The sequence below is a fragment of the Rhinatrema bivittatum genome, chromosome 1 (assembly GCF_901001135.1).
Source record: "Rhinatrema bivittatum chromosome 1, aRhiBiv1.1, whole genome shotgun sequence".
Classification (NCBI taxonomy): domain Eukaryota; kingdom Metazoa; phylum Chordata; class Amphibia; order Gymnophiona; family Rhinatrematidae; genus Rhinatrema; species Rhinatrema bivittatum.
Window position 1 is genome coordinate 284,805,724 of NC_042615.1, and position 22,887 is coordinate 284,828,610.

The 22,887-nt window shown below is 42.7% G+C and overlaps 1 protein-coding gene across 3 annotated transcripts in view; it reads right to left on the reverse strand.

Moving 5' to 3' along the window:
* Nucleotides 1-22,887, reverse strand: part of LOXL3 (lysyl oxidase like 3) — a 180,102-nt gene that overhangs the window by 63,440 nt on the left and 93,775 nt on the right. For 2 of the 3 annotated variants that reach the window (XM_029595915.1, XM_029595906.1), the window contains exons 5-6: nucleotides 17,327-17,383; nucleotides 9,708-9,767 (exon numbers count right to left, since the gene is read on the reverse strand). The exons of the other annotated variant lie outside the window; for it this stretch is intronic. In XM_029595915.1, the coding sequence (XP_029451775.1) occupies nucleotides 9,708-9,767; nucleotides 17,327-17,383 (117 nt within the window). The remainder of the gene's footprint in view (nucleotides 1-9,707; nucleotides 9,768-17,326; nucleotides 17,384-22,887) is intronic. 3 annotated transcript variants of the gene reach the window in all.

Consider the following 22,887-nt stretch of genomic DNA (forward strand, 5'->3'; position numbering starts at 1 on the left):
TGGGTATAGAATGTTGTGGTAGTCGAGGTAGTCTGTGAGTCGAGTGTTGACCAGTTTTTCCATTAGCTTGGCTATGAAAGGTAGGTTGGCAATGGGGCGGAAATTTATGGGGTTGGATGGGTCCAAGTTAGGTTTTTTTTAGTAAAGGTTTCAGAGAGGCTGTTTTTAAAGCGTCCGGGACTGTTCCGTGAGTGAGGGAACAGTTTATGATGTTGGCCAGTTTATGATGTCTATGATCCACCATCGGCGACACTGTAGCTCCAGCAGAGGTTGTGCCAGGTACTTCATCATCCAGTGTGGGAGCTGACACTCACGGGGTGGGCGATGCCGAGTTAAATGAGGATCAGAGTAGCACTGTTAGTAGGGGTCAAAATTGTATGTCTGTAGCTCAGAAGCATAAGAGGAAGCGGGTTGTGAAGGAGGGCTCCAGCTCCAGAGGTTCATCTGACTCATCGAATTCAAACTCATCTGGTGATGAGAGCACTCCCAAACCTCTGGCCGATGTGGCTGAGGCAGGTAGGGAGCCACCCACACTAACCATGCTGTCACAACTGTGGGAGAGTGTCCCCAGAGCTGTGCACAAGAAAATCAACAAGTGCATTTATGTTGATATTTTTAGCATAATGGAAGGGAGGAGAAAGAAAATTGATAGGAAAAAGAACAAAGGTGGAGAAGAAGACAGTGGCCCATATACAAAGGTAGCAAGGAACATAGTTAACTGGACTAGGGCTTTCCTCAGAATGATTAGCATTGTGGGGCAGAATGATCATGTGCAGTACAGGCCTCTGTTGAGTTATGCTGACACGATCCTTGAGGTATAGAAGGAGTATGGAGGATGAGCATGGCTGAATTACGATGAACGCTTCCGAGGTAAAATGGAAGAAGATTGGTTCATGTCATGGGGTACTCAGGACGTGGGGCTGTGACTCAGGCAGTTGAAGAAGAAAGTGGCCAATGTGGGTGCATGGGGGCAGGCAGTGCAAAGATCTAACAACTCAGCTGGCCCTTCCTCTGCTCCTGCAAATAGTAAAGTATGCTGGTGCTTAAACAAGTCCGCTTGCAATTTCCAGGATTGCAAGTTTAAGCATGCTTGTTCCATTCCACAGTTAGGTGCAGTAAGAGGCTTAATACAGGGAGTTCTGCAAAAGCCAATGAGTGTAGAGCGTATTCGAGAGCCCCAACTCCGATCAAACTGGCCAGTATGATGGCTTGGCTTGACTGTTATCCCAAGTGCAGTGCTGCTTTCAAAATAATAGAAGGGTTCCGGGTAGAGTTTGAGATTCTTTTTCGGGGTGAAATTCCCAAGAGCTCGGCACACAACGTGGGTTCAGTAGTATGCCACATCAGCATAGTGCAGCAGAAGATTGACACTGAGTTATGCCTGAGTAGGATAGCCGGTCCCTTCACTGACCTACATTTGCGGAGATGATATTCTTACCTTTGGAGGTCATGACAAAAAAAGAGCCTGGGAAATTTAAGCTCATTCAAAATTTGTCTCATCTACCCGGAAGTTCAGTGAATGATCAGTTGCCACAGAATGAATGCTCTGTACAATACGCCTCCTTTGACAGTGCCATTGCATTGCTGAGGAGTTGTGGAAAGGGTGCCTTGATGTTGAAGACCCACATCGAATTGGCTTTTACGTTGCTCCCCATCCATCCGCATAGCTTTCCCCTGTTAGGCTTCCATTTCAGGGGGCAATTATATTTTGACAAATGCATGCCAATACACTGTGCTGTTTCTTGCGCTTGCTTTGAGCTGTTCAGTTCTTTCCTCCACTGGGTGGTTGAGCAGCGAACTGGCATTCAGAATGTCATACAGTACCTGTATGATTTTCTCTTCATGGGACCCCGTGGGTCTGACACTTGTGTCAAACTGTTATCTGAATTCCAAGACATGGCTTCTGAGTTTACTGTGCCATTGCCAGGGGAGAAAACTGATGGTCCATGCAAGGTCATGTTCTTCTTGGGCATCGAGCTCAATTCAGATAAGATGGTATCTAGGCTATCTATTGACAAGCTGCGCAAGTTGTGCGAAATGCTCCAGCATGCATTAGTAGTGAGGAAGCTGACTTTGGTCAGCATTCAGTTCCTTGTGGGGAGCCTGAATTTTGCATGTTGAGTCATCCTGATGGGAGGGTATTCCTTAGGAGGCTGACCCAAGCTATGGCAGGCATCAGTCGGCTGCATCATTTTATCTGCATATCTGTGGCCATGAAGAAGGATTTGGCCATCTAGGTCAACTTCCTTAGCGAATCTATGTGGCAGGAAACTGCGATCTCCAACCGCGTCTTGAATATATATATTCTGATGTATCAGGCAGTTGGGGATTTGATGTATATTGCCCAGACTTGTGGTATGTTGAGCCATGGCCCTCAGCATGGAGGGAGGGGGGACTGACCAAGAACATAACATTTCTTGAATTATTTCCCATATTGGTCACTCTAGTGGTGTAGGGTGTAAGGCTTGCCAATAAGAAAATAATCTTCTGGTGTGACAATCAGGCAGTAGTTGAGGTCATCAATATGCACTCCGTGAAATGCCCAAAAATGGATTTATGTAGGGAAACAGTTCTGCAGTGTTTGTGTTTTAACATGACCATCAGGACATGGCATGGTGTAAGTAATAGGGTGGCTGATGTACTCTCGCATGCTAAATGGGATTAATTTTGCATATTGGTACTGGATGCGGACATGGAGGCTACAATGGTCCCAGAGTGCCTATGGAGCGACCACCTGGGACCTGTTACATGAAGCGCTAGGCCCAACAACATGGGCAGCCTATCGGGGATACGATCTGGTGCATGCATTTTTGGTTCTATTGGGATGGATGCAGGGTCCTGTACCAGCTAACTTTATTGTCCAATATATCAAAGGATGAGGGGGTTGTCTAGGGGAGCGGTAACAAATCATCTTGCAGGATTCTCCTTTTTCATGAAGGCGCAAGGGTGGGGGGACCCAACCAGGGCCTTCATAGTAAAGAAGATGCTAGCAGGATGGGGATGGAAAGTTGGGCCAAGGAAGGATTTAAGAAAGCCCATCATGCATGAGCTACTTATACGCCTGTGGAAGGCACTTCCATCAGTGTGCAAATCTAATTTTGAGGTTTGCCTTTTTTGGGCAGCTTTCTCCTTGGGCTTTTTCGGAACAATGAGGGTGAGAGAGTTAGTGGCTGGATCCAAAACCAATACCTGTCACAAAGGCACACTTATGCGGAATGTTCATACCAGAGGTGGGGCAGGGTTTATCTTAATACACCGTTCAAAAACTAACCAGGAGGGGAGGGGCGCCCCACTATGATTGAGGCAAATAGAATCTCAAGTCATGAACCATTGAGGAATCTGGATTTATTCTTAGCAAGCAAACTTACCAGGGGACTTCACCTGCTAGTGCATGCTAATGGGGTCCCACTCACTAGGTACTAGTTTACAGCAGTGCTTAAGGAGATGTTAGGTTACCTCAGCCTGAACCCAGGGGAGTTTGAGCTCACTCATTCAGAATTGGCGCAGCGACCAGCGCTATGAAGGAAATCATACAGGGAATAGGTAGATGGAAGTCGTCCTTTATGTTAGACCTGGCCCAGGTAGCAACTAATAATGCCAATAAATGTGTTACTGGTATGCACAATGGGCGAAGGACAGTCTGGAATGTGGGCCACTCCTTTGTTAATTGGGTAGCCAGGAACACACGTGAGTGACCATACAGGATGCATTTGGATTGGCACCATGTGGGGTCTACATTGAATGGATTAATCACCGCAGTATGCTATGGGAGCACCTGTTACCCCTGTTGCGGCGCTGTCAGCAGTGTGGGTCCACCTGGAGGCTATTATTATTCACCTGGGTGGGAATGATTTAGGAAGATTGTTCTGCAAGCAGCTACTGCAAATTAAAAGGGAGGACTTTGCGGAGTCATCTTCTCTATTTAACATAGTTGCTTGGTATGATCCGATATCATACCGTGCATGAGATGGGGCAAGTCAAAGTTGTGGAATAGAGAGCGCAGAAAGTTGAGCAGGCAGGTGGGACCATATGTTCAAAGATTAAGGGGACTCCAGATTCAACATGGGTGGGCCGATATTCAATGTGGGTGTCTTTACAGATGTAACCTGATACATTTGTCCGACATAGGGTAGGACTTATTTAATAACTCACTGCAGGAGGTCTTAGAAGAAATCTTTGGTGCGAGGGTATCCTCAGGCTGCAGCTAGGTTATGGGGGCATGAGGCAAATGAATAACTGCCTCATGATGGTAGTGGGGTACCCAAGCCAGGGGTGGGGGCAACGAGCAGAGCTCAAAAGTGGGTTCCTCTTGTTTGAATGCAGTGTGTATGTGTCTGTGTGTGTGTGTGGGGGGGGGGGGGGCAAATCCATCGTTGCTGTCTTGCTTGTGTGAGGCGAACGGCAGTTGGGGCAACACAGTGATACCACACATGAACTCACTGGTTCGGGTAGTACAGCTAGTATTCTATGTTTGTTCAATAAAGCTGCAGCCATTTTACACCCACAATTAATTGTGTATGTCATTATTTGAGACTTTACTTGTTATTGTTTGTTGGGCTTGTCAGGGGGGGGTGCAGTCGTGGGTCGGGGGAGTGGGGAGGAACATCTCGGCTGCCAATGTTAATAATTCAGCTATAATTTACAAACGTATTTAAAGGAATGGAAATGTGTGGTTGGGACTAGCTTGCCAGACCTTACTAGAATAAAGTGTCACTTGATTTTGTGATATTTTTCAGGTGGAAGATCAAAATTAGACCTTCACAGAGGTTCATGCAATCATTTGCAGACTTTGAAAGGTGTTGGGTCTCAAGGTTTCGAGCTAAACACAGACTAGAACCAGACTAGGCTCAATTTTGCTAATTAGAACCAGAGAGGCCTGATTTATCCATTCTCAAAGATTAAGTCTCTTCCCAATTTGCGCAGGTATTCGAAGCAGATTGTAGCACCATGCCTAGGGCATCATTAAATCTGTTTTTGTTAACTTTCTAGTGCCTAAAACTAGACAGACAATTAGAAGAGAGGTTGGAAATAACTAACTTCAATAAATATCTATGGAACTGATATTCAAAAACAATATCCATGCAACTGAATTGTAAGGGATGTGGGGTAAAGAAGAAACTTTATGGATCATTCTAAAAAGAGAAGATGGTGCTTCCATTTTTACTGGTGTGATCTCAGGCCTCCAATCTAAATGGATGAACTGGACAGAGACCTGATCAAGGACATCCAAAAGTTGGGAAAGAGGGGAGAAGTGTTGCTCACTGGAGATTTTTAATCTTCCAGATGTGGATTGGAGCATCCCTTCTGTGGAATCTATAAAAAGTAGAGAGAGAGTGGATACCCTTCAAGGTGCTCTGCTCAAACAAATGGTAATGGAATCCATGAGGGAGGTTGTGATCCTCGATCTAGTGCTCACTAATGGGGATAATGTCTCTGATGTTCAGGTAGGGGTTCACCTGAGCAGTAGTAATCATCAGACGGTATGGTTCACTATCGCAAACCGGATACGGAAAAATCACACCTGAGTTTTGATTTCACAAATTCCTGGAGTACTGTGTTCAGTTCTGGAGACCATATCTCAAAAGAGACAGAGACCAGGATGGAGGTGGTCCAGAGAAGGGCAATCAAAATGGTGGGGGGTCTCCATCAAATGATTTATGAGGAGAGATTGAAGGACCTACATATGTATACCCTGAGGAGAGGAAGTGCAGGGGAGATATGATATAGACCTTCAGATATCTGAAAGGTTTTAATGATGCACAATTGACAAACCTTTTCTGTAGGAAATAAATCAGTAGAACTAGAGGTCATGTCATGAAACTCCATGGAGGACGACTCAGAACAGTCAGGAAATATTTCTTCATGGAAAGGGTGGTGGATGCCTGGAATGCCCTTTCAGAGGAGGTGAAGACAAAAACAGTGAAAGATTTCAAAGGGGCATGGGATAAACATTGTGGATCCCTAAGGGCCAGAGGATGGAAATGAAGAAAAGAGTGCCTGGGTTAACTTGCTGGTGTGGCAGTTACTACCCTTAACCAATAAGCCTTCATACTGTTGATACAACTCCATTATTGCTCTGTTTCAATGGTAGGGGGAAAAGAGGAAAAGGGGAATTAGATTCAGACAGCAACCAATAAGGACATTGAATATTACGGTCTGGGAAAACAAATAAGCATGGGGGATAACTTACTGAAGCAGCTGTTACTATCCTTAACTGGGCATCCAAATAAGCATCCAAATGGCAGATTAAATTTAATGTGGACAACTGCAAGGTATTACATATAGGGAAAAATAACCCATGCTGTAGTTACATGATGTTAAGGAATTACCACCCAGGAAAAAGGTCTAGGCATCATAGTGGATAATACATTTAAAACATCGGCTCAGGTTGCTGCGGCAGTCAAAAAAGCAAATAGAATGTTATGAATTATTAGGAAGGGAATGGTGAATAAAATAGAAATGTCATCATGCCTCTGTATTGCTCCATGGTGAAACAATTCTGATCACCTCATCTCAAAAAAGATATAGTTGCACTGGAGAAGGTACAGAGATGGGTGACCAAAATGATAAAGAGAATGGAACAGCTCCCCTATGAGGAAAGGCTGAAGAGGTTAGGGCTGTTCAGCTTGGAGAAGAGATGACTGAGGGGGGATATGATAGAGGGCTTTAAAATCATGAGAAGTCTAGATCAGGTAGATGTGAATCGGTTATTTACTCTTTCAGATAGTAGAAGGACTAGGGGGACCTCCATGAAGTTAGAAAGTAGCACATTTAAAACTAATCGGAGAAAATTATTTTTCACTCAATGCACAATTAAGCTCTGGAATTTGATGCCAGAGGACGTAGTTAGTGCAGTTAGTGTAGCTGGGTTTTAAAAAAGGTTTGGATAGGTTCTTGGAGGAGATGTCCATTGACTGCTATTGATTGGGTTAACTTGAGGAATAGCCACTGCTATTGCTGACAGCGGTAGCATGGGATCAACTTAGTGTTTGGTACTTGCCAGGTACTTGTAGCCTGGATTGGCCTCTGTTGGAAACAGGACACTGGGCTTGATGGACCCTTGGTCTGATCCAGTGTGGCAATTTATTATGTTCTTAATAAGCCTGATACTTTTGATGCAACTCCAACATTGCTTTCTGCTTCAACGGCAAGAGGTAACGGGGAACTGGACTCAGACAGCCACCAACAAGGGCCCTGTCTTTGACAGTCTGGGAAACTGATAAGTATGGGATGACCTGAATGGTGCGGCAGATGCTACCATAAGCTTGCTGGGCAGACTGGATGGACCATTTGGACCTTTTCTGGCGTAATTTCTATGTTTATATAAAAAACTGTGCTCCTAAATTATGTACCTATTTTCATCCAAACTTAGGTGCTTAAATTTTCAGCTTTAAATTCACATAAATTGTTATTCATTTGCCTAGATTTAGGTCCCTAAATTAGATGTCTAATTTTGAAAATCTGTGCTAAGCTCATAACCTTGTTTCCCCATCCTAACTCCGCCCCTGTAACCACCAACTTTTTAGGATCCTAAATTTAAGGACCTAATGAAATTAGAAGCTTACATGTAGGCACTCAGCCCTAGTAAATCTTCAAAAGGGCCAATTTAGGAGCCTAACTCCAAGAGTTAGGAGCCTAAAACCTTTGAAAATTGACCCCATAGAGTCTGTTGTCTTTCAAAACGTGAACCCTTGGCCATGTCTCATCCAACAGTCAGAGTGTGGGATGACACATCTCCCTGTGTCTATAAACAGGATACATACAGGGCTCAATTTTCAAAGACTTCATCACTTTTTCAGAGGATCTAGGGAACATAGAAACATAGAAATGACAGCAGAAGAAGACCAATCGGCCCATCCAGTCTGCCCAGCAAGCTTCACACTTCTTTTTTCTCATACTTATCTGTTTCTCTTGGCTCTTAGTAACCTTTGGTTCTATTTCCCTTTCACCCCCACCATTAATGTAGAGAGCAGTGATGGAGCTGCATCCAAGTGAAATATCAAGCTTGATTAGTTAGGGGTAGTAACTGCCGCAATAAGCAAGCCTCACCCATACTTATTTGTTTACCCAGACTATGTTATTCAGCCCTTATTGGTTGTTTTTCTTCTCCCCTGCCGTTGAAGCAGAGAGCTATGCTGGATATGCGTGAAGTTAATGGGCATAAGTCAGACATATGCTCGTCAGTGGATTTTCAGCCTCGTCAAAATTTATGTGCACCTTTGTAGTACGCATGGACTTAGCTGCATAAAAAACAGAGTTCCAGGGAGGATAGGAATGCTAAGGGGCATATGTTAGAATTATATGCAGACCTTACATTTTCAAAAGCTACGCACACACAGATGGCTTCCTAATGATCCTAACTTTCAGGCCCATGCAATATAGGTGAACGTTAAACAGGCGCTCATGATTGAGCACCTGCTCCCTTAACGTGCGCTGTCTGCCTCTCCCAGGAGCCTGATTTAATATTTAAATCAGGTGCCGGGGTAAAATGGAGGCACTAGGGGAAATTACGCTCCCCTAGCATCTCCTCGGCAGAGGGAGCCCAGGAGAGGTAGCTGTCAGCCGATTAGGAAAATGAATGCTCAATTTTATGAGCGTCCCTTTTCCTAACCTGACTGTCGGCATACTTTTTTTTTTTAATTCTCCTATTAAGTTCAGAGGAAATGAAAAAAGGAACAGAAAAGCAGTATTTTCTCTTTTCCGTAATTTTTTTGGGCTCCTCAAGAATTAATGCTGGTCGTTTTACATCGGGGGATATGGACGAGCATCCAAAATGCCATTCCAATCGTGTGTTGAACTGTGCCCAGCGCATGACATTGCATCGGCATGTTTATGACTCGGTTTTGTTTCTCCTAAATGTCCATACATACGATTATCTGCATAACAGCCCACTTTTCAAATTTGGCTTCAACAAGTACCTTGTGTTTGAGAATTTTCTTGCTCTGTGCTGGCTTAAAAGAGTACACATACAGCTTTTCAGTTTAAAACCCCAGTGAAAATGTAGCCCATATTGTTCAAAATTTGAAAAAAAAAGCTCAGGCACATAAGTGCTTTTAATGAATTATCAAGTATTACTTTTTTATTATCGCTTGGTAGAAAGCTGTTAATCTCTTTCTTCCTTCTCTTCCTTCCAGTTCTCATAGACCCATCAAAGCATTTCTTCTTTCTGTATTCATTCTCATCCAGGTCTCATCAGAGAGTTGTTATGTGCGGCCTCGCTCCGAACAGATAGGTGTGAAGAACTCAGAATCATATTTGACCTTCAGCTGGTTTTCAAGTTCAATGGAATTTTTGGATTTTCCCCAGATCCATTTTGGAAATCATATTTTTACCAGTGGATTTGGGAAAAATCCTAAAGAAATTTAAAATATTTGAAGATTTAAAAAAGTTGCAGCATGGTTTTTGTTTTTGTTTTTTAAATCTGCAGCAAATTTTTCAAATCCACTTTGAATTTTTAAAAGGAGCTTTTTTAAACCAATTTGACAAATTTTGCTAAATTTCCAGACTTGTTGAATTGTTCGATGAATCTTTTTTGAAGAAATCTACATATTCCTGTTCTCTTCTTATCCTTTCTTTTTTTTTTTATCTAGGAAGCTGCTAAAAGCAGCTTTGGCATTGTTAGTTGGTGCTTGAGTCCCTGTATGTCTGATATTTGCACAAGTACTTCTATAAAAGCATTGAGTTTCGCCTTAATGTACCCTGTTTACCTCTTTGTGGGCCTCAAGTCCTTTTTGTGCTTAATTTTGGGATTGGATTTGAATGAACGCCTGTGAAATAGAGAGAAATGATCATGGAGTTTAGACATCCTCAAATATGAACTAAATGCTCCCATCCATCATCTGCTGGTATTCATTTTCATCAGACAGGACACGAGAGATACTCACAAAATGCCATCAGCAGCAAAATGTAGGGGAATGAGGCAAGTCTAGACGTCTCAAGGTCTGCATTCCAACAGCCTGGCATCTACCCTCCTGTACTTCAAGTTAGGAAGACCAAGTATGGACTTGGAGCATAGAACTTGAGAGACCTTCCTGCCCGCCATGCCATCTTGCTGATGCCATGCTGTCCATTCCACCATGCCTCAGTGCATGTCACATGACAGGAAATCTGTCACTAGCTGTGACATTATTTCCTGCCTCATTATTCCATGATGAGACACTGCATACAAAAAGCCAGTTGGGAAATGCAGCCATTGTGTGCTTGGTCAATTGTTTATGATTTTTGATGTTGAGTTACTTGTCTGTTTTCTCTGCCTCTCCTAAACTGTCAGAGTGGAGTACTGACAGCAACATCTCTAGAAAATCTCACATTGTTCAACAAAAATAACCAGGTAAAGTCGAGATCTTAGATTATTTAAAATTCCACACTGTTTTAAAAAGCTTTATAAGATAATTCTCTGTTATTTTTTCTGTTTTTTAAATTTAATTTTGGACCACGAAAGGCCAAATGTACATAAAATGTATTCATTTTTATATGATGAATTAGGTCATATCGTAGGTGTAAGTCAGATGCTTTCATCACTTTCCACATGAGACTATCTTACTAGGAAGGAGGGAGATTCATTTGCTATCTGTTGATATCAAAATTGATGATTGGAGTGGAAAATAACCGTCTACTATAATTCTGGTTGGTTGTGCAGGTTTTTAAAGATCTTTTATACTCTACACATTATTGATGATATTTCCAGAAACCCTTTATTCATGTAATAGCAATCTCATACTTACCATGTTTCAATGTGAGGAACATCTGTCTTTATTTTCTAGTTCTCTCATCAGAAGAGTGTATATCATATACTTTTGTATAAACAGAATCAGTATTTATTAATTGGCTTCCACAATGCTTAAGAAGTTAATCTTGTTTATGAAGCACTGGTCATGATGTGATCTGGTGATCCAGAAGATTTATTCAATGGACTGTTTTACTGTAGTTATATATGTGGGGTGGTTTTATTCTAAATTTGCATTTGAAGGTGGTTATTATAAACCTTAGCCTGTTATTGATAAGACTCCTGCCATCTCATTTAGGATGCCTCTAGTGTTGTATTGAGAAATTTTTAAAGGTCTGATGTTACATTCCAGGAGTAGGCAACTGGTTTTCAAGTGCTTCAAACTAGTCATATTTTTAAGTCATTCACACTGAATATTCATGAGGTGCATTTTCAAACCTTTTTCCTATCTGACCTGTAAATAAATCAGGCTTAAATGGAGGGTCCACAGTAGTTCTAAGTGTGAATTCTGTACACTGCATGGCCTCTGCACTGTAAGGAAGTTGCTGTAGAGGTCACAGATTTTCGAGGGGTTTTGAAAGTTTACAAGACAGAAAACAGTATGCCTTCCACTGAGGGGTCTACTCAACCTTTGCACAGTGGAGTTTGACCCCCAGGTCCACTCAACCATCTGACTGACCACTGACCCCTAAGAACCCTATAACCAGGATGGTACCTTCTGAGCATCTACTTAGTTTTAGATAAGGAAAGAATGGCATTTTGTAATTTTTGCATCTGTCTTTGCAGCTAAGAGTACATTAAGTTCTTCCATATTTGCAATCTGCACAATCAGCACCTTTGGAATTGGGTATCTCTGTTCTTGGTTGGAGGCCATTAATCTTTATTTGACTTAGAAGTCAAACTGTAAAGTATGGCTACTCAATGAGTTCTAAAGTTATAGAACCCCGTGGAAGTGAAGAAGGGAAGCATTTTACAATCTCATCTTTATTAATTTTCTTTACTGTTACTGCTAGGAAAAAAAAAGGCAAATTTATAGCTCTTATTTTTGGTTTAATATATCCTTCATATACGATGTAAACCACTCTTGGAGGCTACAAACAGGTTGGGTTTTTCAGGATATCCCTAATAAATATGCATGAGAAAGATTTGCATGCAAGCTGCCTCCACTGTATGCAAATCTATCACATGCATATTCATTAGGGATATCATAAAAACTCAAACTGTGCTGCCAAGGCTGGGAGTGAATTGCCACTGAAAACACAGAACAAACAGTGACTTTCTATTAGATCAGTGGGTTCTAACCCCCCCCCGCCTGTCTTTGGGACCCACCTTTCAGTAGGGTTTTCAGGATATCTACATGGAATAAGTATGAGATAAATTTGCATACAATGAAAACAGTGCATGCAAATCTATCTCTTGAATATTTGTTGTGATTATCTTGAAAACCAGAGTGGCTGGTGAGTCCTAAAGATTGTGGCTGAGAACTGCTGCATTAGATGAAAGCTTTCCTCTCACAGTTCACTTGTGATAGGGTCGGGGAAACCTTTCTACATTTTGGCTTTTGCACTCAGGAGGAAGTCTTGCCTAGACATAGGTACATACCTTATGCTGCTAGATTGCTGCATGGCGAATAAGTGCTGCTGCCACCTCCTCCTCCTCCTTCCCTTTCTCTTTTGGGTTTTCTTTAGGAGCAGAGCAGAGCTGAACTCTGCATTTAAGGACTTCTTGTAGGAAGAGGTTCCTGAGTTGACAGTCCTAGTCTAATTAGATGTATGTTAGAGATAGGCTTTAATTTCTCCTCTGCTCATTTGGTATGCCTCTTGGACACTCTGGTAAGTCCTTGTAAATATTTTTTCAAAAGGGATGCTAACTCCTGCACCTAATTTCTACTTCTGGGTTAATGCTTGGTCATCTGTCTCTCTCTCTCACTATATACACACCCACACCGTAATGGGGACAAATCTGAGTAGTTCTCAGTGTTGCAAGGTACCCAGATAAATTTTCCTTTCAAAATGCATTCAAGGTGAGTGTGAACTAAGTACCCACATATTTGTGCATCTGCAGTTTCTGCGGGTGGTCAATCGAGGCTAAAGCCTACATACATGGTTGAAAATACAAATGTATGCCTGCTGTTTACACCACTGATGCAGTCACACCCTAAGTACTTTTAGCTGCTTGGGGGGGGGGCGGGTGTTAAGACAGTTTTCTAACAGAGTCTAACTAGTCAAATACCTATTTACCCAGATAAATTACTCTGAACATTGTCCTCAATATATGCATAGGTACACATATTGGGAGAGAGAGAAGGAATGTCAGCATACACGACATTGTATGAGATGCAATGTACTGTACCTTACAGACAGTGCACATCTCTGAGACATTGTAGATTCCCATCAACAACAACAGCTCAAACCCCCAGGAAATTCCAGAGTTTTATAAAACTGCCATCTGAGGACTGCCTACAGTTGCCTCAGGCTTGCCCAGTAGAAATCTGTAACAGTCTAGTGGCCTCATTGTAGTTATAAGGTTCTTGCTCCCAAAAGCTTAAGTCTAGTTTGTATTTAAAATATAAAACAAAATTGTACTGGATTAGATTATGCAGCTACTATCTATTTATTTTTCAGTATGAATGATAAGAGTTATTGCTCATGACATACATGTTGAGCATCCACGATGGAGAACAGAGGGCATCAACAGTCAGTGAGAATAACCAGCAGCTACATAGTTAACCTGACAGCTTACAGAATGAGGAGACCACATGACCTTGGTGAACCTATGAGAGCTGGCCAGCAACCAAGAAGGAAACAGAGAACTGTTGCGCCTATTGGGAGTGAAAATAAAGGAAAAAAAGGTCCATTTTATTTCTGAATGCCTGGGATTTTTGGGAGGAGTAGCTCAGAGTTGTGCAGCAGAGGAAGGGAAACAAGCTCTTCTCCTGATCTGGAAATGGAGGGAGTTGGAGTTATAGCCTATAAACAGACCCAGGATTCCAGATCTGGAAGCTGTAGCTGCAGCACAGGACTTCCCCCTTTGTGTATTGAGAGATAAGTGAAAAAAAAAAAAGAAAGCTAGAGGGGACTTTATCTTGAGAAGCTATTCAGACCTGTTGGTGCTACAGCCTAACAGCACAGCTGAAAGTGTGGTGTGGTGTGTTAGAGGCTAGGTCCTCAAGCAGGGTTCTGCAAGGAGAAACAGTCAATTCCAGTCTTTGTCCTGAAAGGGACAAATCTTAGGACAAATTAAAAAAAAAAAAAAAGGGGGGGAGGGGAAGTGAAGGTAATTTTTGTTTCAAGGAAATTCTGTTAACCTGTAGTGGTCCTTGGGTTTTCTGCTTTCTGCATTCTCATAGGACAATCAGGGCCCCATCCGTTTTTGTATTTATTTTTTTTTTGTGCACAAGGACAGTGACTGGAACAATAAAAAAAACATTAATTTCCTGGGTATCCAGTAGCTAAGCATCAGCTGAGGTTTATCAACCGTTCGCCACTTTAGTCAGTGGCGTGAACTAACTGGCTTACAATACTGTTTTTTCAGTGACATTTAAACATTGTACTTCAGTGATTTTTTTTTCTATTTTTGTTCATAATCTGCTCTATTACACCCTCCTCTTTTGTTTATACCCGAATTCAGTTCTATGTTACCAGTAAAAAAAAAAAAAAAAGCAAAATAGAAAGCTCTCCCGGTGTGTGGTGATTGTCTATGGTGCCTGGATACAAGGAGCAAGTTGGGAAGAAGGGGCTCCCGGTAAGGAAGTGAGAGAGGTAGAACAGGCGGGCACAGGGCTGAATTATCCCGGTGGCTATAAGGTAACCCGCAACCCCCACTCTGCCTGCCTTTCTCCCCAGGTGCAGGTGAGCTGCTTTCTTTGGTTGCAGCATACCCCCTCCCTTGGCAGCGGTACACCTGCATTACCCGAGGGGAGGGCACCACAAATCTATAATTTTTCAAGGTGTGAATTCCAACATAGAGCACAAATGTGTCTTATCTGCATGCAGCACAAGCACATTCTGTTACATAAGCAGACCCTTTCATCTCATCTGGATTGTTTCCACATATGCAAGAAGTTTAGTTAACTCTACATGGGCATGACGGTATGACCCGCAAATAGCCGTGGAATGAGATACATGTTCCCCACCCTATTCGCATGAATAAACCTCAGAAGTAACCACATCGGCAAACATTTCCACAAACTCAGGCTTCGGGCTCAGGCAGAAGTTCAGCGGTATGAGGAATGGGGGAGCTGGCTTTTAGAGCAGGCAAGTCAAACTCCGTTGGGTAACATTTCCTACTGAAAATGTTTCTTGCATGTCCTCCATGACCGCTTCAAAAAAAAAAAAAAACCTCTTCCATGAGAAACAACATTTTTCCAGTAAAGAGTGACCCCCCACTCCCACCCTTAGAGCAATACCAGCTGATTAACTGCATACAAGAGACAAGAGACTGGGGACTTGATCTATAAAAGCAGTTTCTCCCATTTTGTGTTTCTGGGGAAAATCTGTTATAAATCGGGGCTTCTCTCTCTTTGTTCCCTTATCTGGTGATTCTCTGTAGAAGCTCTGATAGAACGGAAGTGCTCTGGGGATGAGCAGGGGAGACAAATTCCTGGTTCAGGTCTTCAGAAGGATAGCTGTGTTAGTCTGGAATAGCAAAAATGACAAAAGGCAGGGCGGCACCAGAGTGACTAACCACTTCCGCCTCAATAAATTGGTTAAGTCTCTAAGTTGCCCCCCACCTCTTGTCAGATTTCTGGTTAACTCTCTGTCCGCCCACTTGGAAGACTTCAATTTGAGAGCAACGTCTTCACTTTTTGTGCTTTACGTTTAAGCAAGGCTTACCTTTTCCTTCTGCCTGCCTACAATCTTCATTAAGCCCAAGGGAACGGACCTCTGTCCAGCTAATGTCCTACAGCTCACCATCTCTGCAAGACCTAACTAGGAAGGCAGTTATTGAGCTCTTACTGGTTATTTTGGAGGAGTGATGAAAACAAGAACGAAGGCTAAAGTGGAGACTTTTGTGCACAATCTCAGGATCTGTTCTCTTCCCTGACGATGCAATATCATCCAGCAAAAGGACAGAATTTGTCACTTTTATATTCCATCCTTAGGTTACCAGACAGCAGCATCAAGAGGGATGTCTTTTTTTTTTTTTTTTAACATCCACACAATACAGTTTAAGTTAAGAAATTAAAGTAAATTGTCTGCATGACAGCATAGAATGCTATCCAATGCACCATTAAGACGATTCCTGACTTAGGAACAGAAATGTGTTGTTTCTAATGGAGAAGTTAGCAGGCAAGCAGCCGACCCTTCGTCAACAAATACAGGCAACCAACCCATCATTAACTTGCTGACAAGCAACAAAGCCTTCACTTCCCCATGAACAAGCAAGCAAGCAACCCTTCATTATTCCAGTAACAGGCAGACTACAATATTCTGTTTATCCAAGCATTACCATTGGCCATGTAAGGACAGTCACTACATATTCAGGCAATATTTTACAGTACGTCATCTCCCTTTGCACAATGAACCTCACCCCTAGGAGCTTAAAGAGTTTTGTGATCTCACTATGTCCCCATTATAGGACCACATTCAGATCTGGGCTTCAGTTTTATGTATACAGGAGCTGAGCCATCATGAATTCAATATCATAGATGCATCATGCTCCCCTCAGTTTTGCTTATCATATAGGGCAGTGGTTCCCAACCTAGTTCTTGAAGTCCACCCAAACAGATAAGTATAAAGGGCATCCACAAGGAATATCACAACATTTATTTGTATATATGCAAGAGACCCAGTATATGCAAATATATCTCATGCATATTCATTGTTGATATTCTGAAAACTAGACTGGCTGGGAGGGCCTTGAGGACAGGATTGGGAACTAGGGGGCTCTAATGTTGCTAACCTTTCCCTGTAATAATAAGACAGTCTGTTTTTCCAGGTGAATATTTCTCTACATACTCATCCCTGTCTCTTGCTTATGCTGAATTATTTTCAGCTTTTATTGGGGTTCATATTGTCCAGTTACTTTAGAAATTTCCATTAACTTATCCTCTTCAAAGCATGTGCTATCCCTGGTATTTCGCATGAACATGCCCAATACCCTGCCCAACCTTTGAGCCCTAAGGATGGGGTTCATATCCCAGTTGTCCGAGCCTGACATTTCACAGGGTGGCTCAGTATGCATATACCCTCAAAGCTCAAAGCCTGCCACCATGCTGCTGGCAGTGCTGCTTTTCAGTCTTATGGACTTGCTGGAATGACGCCACAGCCCACAGGACTCAGAGCAGCAGACTGAGACAGAGAGGGATTTTTCTGCTGTCTGATTCTTCAATACTGCAGATTTTCACAAAAGCTTCAGCACAAAGACTTCAGGAGCATTCTTAAGAAAACTCCATTTTATCACTGGAAATGAGTACTGTAGGACTGAGGCCACTTTTCTCAGAAAAGGAGGGAAAACTGGGTCAGCAGCTGTGCAAAGGGGCATGGATAAGGAAGATAGGACCCTTTGCTTCTTGATCTATATTTTAAAAGAAAAAAAAAACTTTGAATACAAGCAGATCTTATGGTCCATGCTCATATTAACCCCATCACCAGTTACCTGTCTGTGGACCCAAAGGTCTTGCTTTTTCCCTTGGCTGCACGCTTTTTTAATCGCCTGTAAATACGAAATAAACACAACAAGGGGTAAGCAGACGCTTCCTTATCTTGCTCAGCTCTGTCCTGGAGTGTGGCCAGCATGGTGGGAAGAAAACAGTCTTAATATGAATACTCCATTCAAGGCGTAACGTAGGCCAGACCTTAAAATGTCATGATGTATAGAAAATATTGCTTTTAATTTGCTTTACCATGATAGGCCTTGGCTAAAATATGCATGCATGTCTTTTTTTTATCTACATTTCTTAGCTAAAAGAAACCGATGCATGAACAACTATTTAAACAGATAGTCCAGTAGAGATCTTTTCCAAAAAGAAAAAAGAAAAAGGTGAGCCTGAAAAAAAATAATTGTAAACTATTGCATAAAAATTATAAATAATATTGTTATGAAAGTGCTGAAGTCACTCTGGGAAGCTTCTTTAAATGAGAGATTATTTTCACTACATTTCTCAGTGGATCAGTTCTTTGTTCAGAGATCTGTTGAAATTAAGGAATGACAAGTGGCAACACCAGCTTTAAGGGAGAAGATCTCCAGGTCTAGATAACACTGTCTCTGTCTCTCCTCCTGGACTAGGAAGGAGAACCTCAGGACAGTGGCCATTCTTCCCTGGGGCCAACAGTGATTTATGTCTCCTGCATTCTCCTCCAGGCCTGGGGGAGAGTATTCCTGACCCACAAAGACTGATCTTTGTTCCTCTCTCCTTTCGGTCTGAGGCAGGACATCACTGACATTTGCTTATGATGCAACTGACTGCTGAGTGATGGCCACTGGAAAGACATTTTTAATGTTCTTTTCTAATGTAAATGCCATAGTTTTGCTAAAAAATGGGGGGGGGGGGAAACTACAGTATTTCCTCTTTCAAAAGACACCTGAACCATCTCCCTAGGAAAATGAGAAATGCCCAAAGATTGCACCCACAAAGAATGACTTTAGTTATATAGATGGTTCATCTTTGGATAGGATGTAAGCAATTACAGTAAATTCCACTGCAAGCAGGGAGCTTCCCATTGGGTTCAGACTTACTGCCTCAAGACAAAGCAATTCCTTATAGATTCCTTACTCAGTATTTCCAAACAGGGCAGTCCTTACAGCTTTGATCTCTTAAAAATGAATTTAACTTGTAGTGCTCAAGCCCTGAAACCGAAAACTCTACCAATGAACTATAAGAGCAGCTAAGCTAGCTGAGATAGTGTGTAAGGATAAATTTTAGGCAAGCTAGATAGATCTCCGGAAGATTACTTTGTAACGTGAATAGACAGCTGTGGATCAGAACAGACTCCAATGATTGATAAGTATGAATCAATATATTGTATATAATTTAAGTACAAAGATTGTACAAAGGCATGACACTATCACCATTTGTTCCCTTATTCCTGAGACTTCCTGGCACCAATGTGCTGACAAACAGCAAGGATGGCCCCAAGGAACATTGGGTGTCCCTGGGAACATCAAAGGCCATGACATTTGGTATTTCTTAACACCTGGGAAGATCAAATGCTAAAGACTAGAACCCCTACCAATGAGCTTATAATAAGTGGGAGATCAAAGGACTGGTACTGAAATACCTTCCTGGGTAAAAGTGCAAATTGAAGCACCTAATTTGCAGAGAAGGATATATAAAGCATAGCATTTGCTTATTTTAGTTGGATGAGCTGAACAGACCAGAGGTTTCTTCTTCAGAGTCCCCGGATCAGAGTTCTCCAGATTTCTTATGAACACTGGCTTATACGAGGAGGGCGTATAAGGGAGGTGTTCAGGTCTTTATTATTCTTTATTAATATCCTTAGTTTGTTTCTGTCTGTCTCCTAATTACCTGTATTGCTTTATGTACAGCTTACTGTGATACTGTATTCAATGTTGATATTACTTTGCTGATTTATTATCCATATATTTACATTTAGTAAACTGTTTTGTTTTTGCAATATTTGTTTCTGCGTGTTCTATGACATAACATACCTCTCATGCCCACTGTGCACAGATAGTAGGAAATCATCATCAGTTTTAATGTACCCTCCCCTAATACCACACCATATGATGGATGTTCTCCTGTATACCCACCATGCCATTCCATATAGTCACTTTGGGAAAGCAGTACAGATACCCATTATACGGGCTCTGCAGAGAGTTCTTTAGTTCATAGGACATCAACAGTATATTTACTCAACTGTGAGCTATTTGGCTTTATACTTAGAAAATAATAGCATATGCAGCACTGGAAGAAGAATCTTATAATCTTGTGGTTAAGATGTCATTGTATTACATCTCCAGATGGAAACCAGTGACCACTAAGGCAGCTCCAATGGTATATACTCGGGAGACCAGGTCATAACATACACACTGGAACTAGGGCCGAAAGCCTGCAGGTCCAACAGCTGCCAAAGCACACAGGAGAGGCAGGAGTAAACCACAACTGGAAAAAATACATAGCAAGAAAATGAGATGCATTTAAAATAAATACACGTTTTATAGGCTCAGGCTCAACAAGCATCTAGCATCGGTGTAACACAGTTCCATATGCACCCTATGATGGAAACTGAATTAATTAATGTTGCTTCCTTTATATTATATTTATGCTATGCCAAGAATCTAATGTCAAGTGAGCCATGGCCAAATTTAGGAAATATGTATACATAAGAAAGGGGGAGAAAGAAGGACACAACATAGATACTGTACAGTTACATAGAAACATATCATGAAACAGAAAGTCAGATATTACATACATGTACAGTACAGGATTCATCCAGTTTTCCAGAAAATGAGTTGGAAATGCTTCTCATTTGAGCTTCAAACACATTTGAGTAATTGTGTATAGAGACCCCCAGGTCACCACTAGATGGGCCTAGATCCTTGCCCTAGGTATTTTCCAGTTGAGAGGGAGAAACCATTCCGTTACAGCACTTCCCCCTGAGGCTGACTGTGAATGGGATCTCCTTAGTTCACTTGAGGGGAAGTGCTTAGTAAGAGGCCTAAGTAAAACAGTGCACTCAGCCAAGCGCACTGTTTAACCTGGGGTTGGACGCGCGTCCACAACCCCTTATGCTATAAGGGGATTAGTGTGTCCTAAACACTCGTCCCACAACCCGCGAAACTAATAGCGCTCATCACATGCAAATGCATTTTGATGAGACTATTAGTCATTCTCCCCAGATCTAAAACAAAATGTGTGTGCGACCCGCACATTTTTACACTCAGAAATTAACGCCTGCCCACAGCAGGCGTTAAATTATGAGCAGCCCAAAAATGTATACAGAAAAGCAGAAAATACTGCTTTTCTGTACATCCTCCGACTTAATATCGTGGCATTATTAAGTCAGAGGAAACAAAAGGTTTAAAAAAAAAAAAAAAAGCGCTAGTGGTCAGGTTAGGAAAATGGACGCTCAATTAATGAGCGTCCATTTTCCTAACCTGCTGACAGCCACCTCTTCTGGGTGCCCGCTGCCAAGGAGGTGCTAGGGGCGCACATTTGTCCCTAGTGCCTCCTCGGCAGCTCGGCCCCTCATTTAAATATTAAATCATGCACCCAGGAGAGGCGGCTGGGTGTGGGTTAGGAAAGCGGGTGCTCAACAACTTATTGCATCAACCCCTACGTGTGGTCAGTTTGAGTTAACCTTTGAGGACCAAGGATCTATCTTACATTGCTCTGCTGAGTTAGAGCCTTCCTCCCTGACTTGGTGTGTTTGGTTATAAACAGTGCACTGCCTACCTGTGAGGATCTGCCTCCCTTTCTGGAAGAGAGACTTTAGTAAGACTTTGCCTAATTTTGGATTTGGACTGAAGGAGAAACCTGGGTCCCTCCTGGTGATGGCCATCCCCCGAATCCGGAGACCAGGGAACTGAAGACCTGCAAGCCCTTGTCCATGCCAGGGAAGGAGCTGCAATGACAGTGTTCACTCCCGGGGCGGATTCGGGCATGCCCTGGTGGGCTGGTCACCCCAATCAAGTGATAGGTGTTGGTCGCCGCGGCCACATGCCTACAGAGTTGCGGCGACCAACAGCAGCATGCGACATTTCTCAGCAGAAGCCTTCCTTGAGGCCCTCTGATTAGTGTTTCCTTTGTATTTTCCCCATGGCAACAGTGGCGGTTCCATGAGCTTACTCGCCGCACTTGTCCTGAGCATCATCACCATGACGGCGTGAAAGACTCCCGCCTCCATTCGCGCCTACCCCGCTTCTGTTTTTGCCAGCGGGAAGCAGCTAGCACACTTCCTCACCGCTGCCTCATCGCCAGCTGAATTCCTGCCTCCCAGCTCCCCCAGCTTTCCTCTGCAGCAGGCACCTTTCATCCTCATGCCGCAGCAAAAAAAAAATATATATATAACTCCTTCAGAGCTTAACAGGCCTCTGGCCTTCCAACACCAGATGGCCACACCCTCCCTCAAAAGCCCATCCAGACTCTCCTTTCCTGGGCTCTGCCTGGATTTTCTCTGACCACTAATGTAAGTTAAAATGTTTGTTTTACTTATTCACAGAGGGGGAGAAAAGCAAACATTAACGGGCCGATTCAGTAAAGTCCACGGGAGAGCAGGCGAACGCCCGCTCTCCCGGCTTTGCTGGCTCCATCTGGAGTCTCCCCAGTTTCAGTCAGGGCTTAACTTTTTTTTCTTTTTAAGTCCAGGGAACGGCATGGATTGCTTCTAATTCCTCCCCTCCCCTGGAGGGGGGGGTAGGGGGAGGGAGCTGGCTGTTGAACCTGTGGGTCTCCTGAAGAGTGGGGGTGTTGAGAAAGGTTGCAATGAGAAAGGGAGTGGCTGCTGCAGGCTGGGGAAGGGCTGGCAGAAAGCAAGAGCTTTACACAGTGGCGTAGCCAGAATTGATTTTTTGGGTGGGCACAAGGTTAACATGGATGGGCTGTAGGCTTGCAGGTCTACTAGTTGTTTTTTTACTGATAAATAATGCCAAATTATGCAGCATAGCATTCACATCTACGCCTAAGTATGAGGTTTACTTAATGATACAAACATAATTCACGGTGATTTGTGGTACTTTAGCCTTCTTATTATTACGATTTTATACACGGCTCCTACCTGTCCATAAATTTTGAGAGAGCGGTTGTGTTGCTTATATTTAAATTGCTAACATCTCAAAATATAGATATATATTTTTACCTTTGTTGTCTGATCTTTGTATTTTTCTAATCAGTTGGTCCTGGTCTCTTTTTCCCATTTTTTCCCTTATAGTTCATTTCCTAATTCCTTTTCAGTCTCTTTCTTCTATTACTGTCTTCTTCCCTTCCACACACACACACACACACACACACACACACATACACGCTTTCTCTCACAGACTCCCTCTCACACACTCAAGCTCTCACTCTCATATGCTCTCCCCCCCCCCCACAAGCTCACATTCAAGTTCTCACTTTCTCACCCCTCCCCAGGCTTATATTCTTATGCACACACAGACGCACATGCAGGCACCCATTCTCACCCACACACATAAATTCAGACTCCCATTCTCACCCACAAACCCATGCTCCCAGTCTCACCCACACATATTCAAGCTCC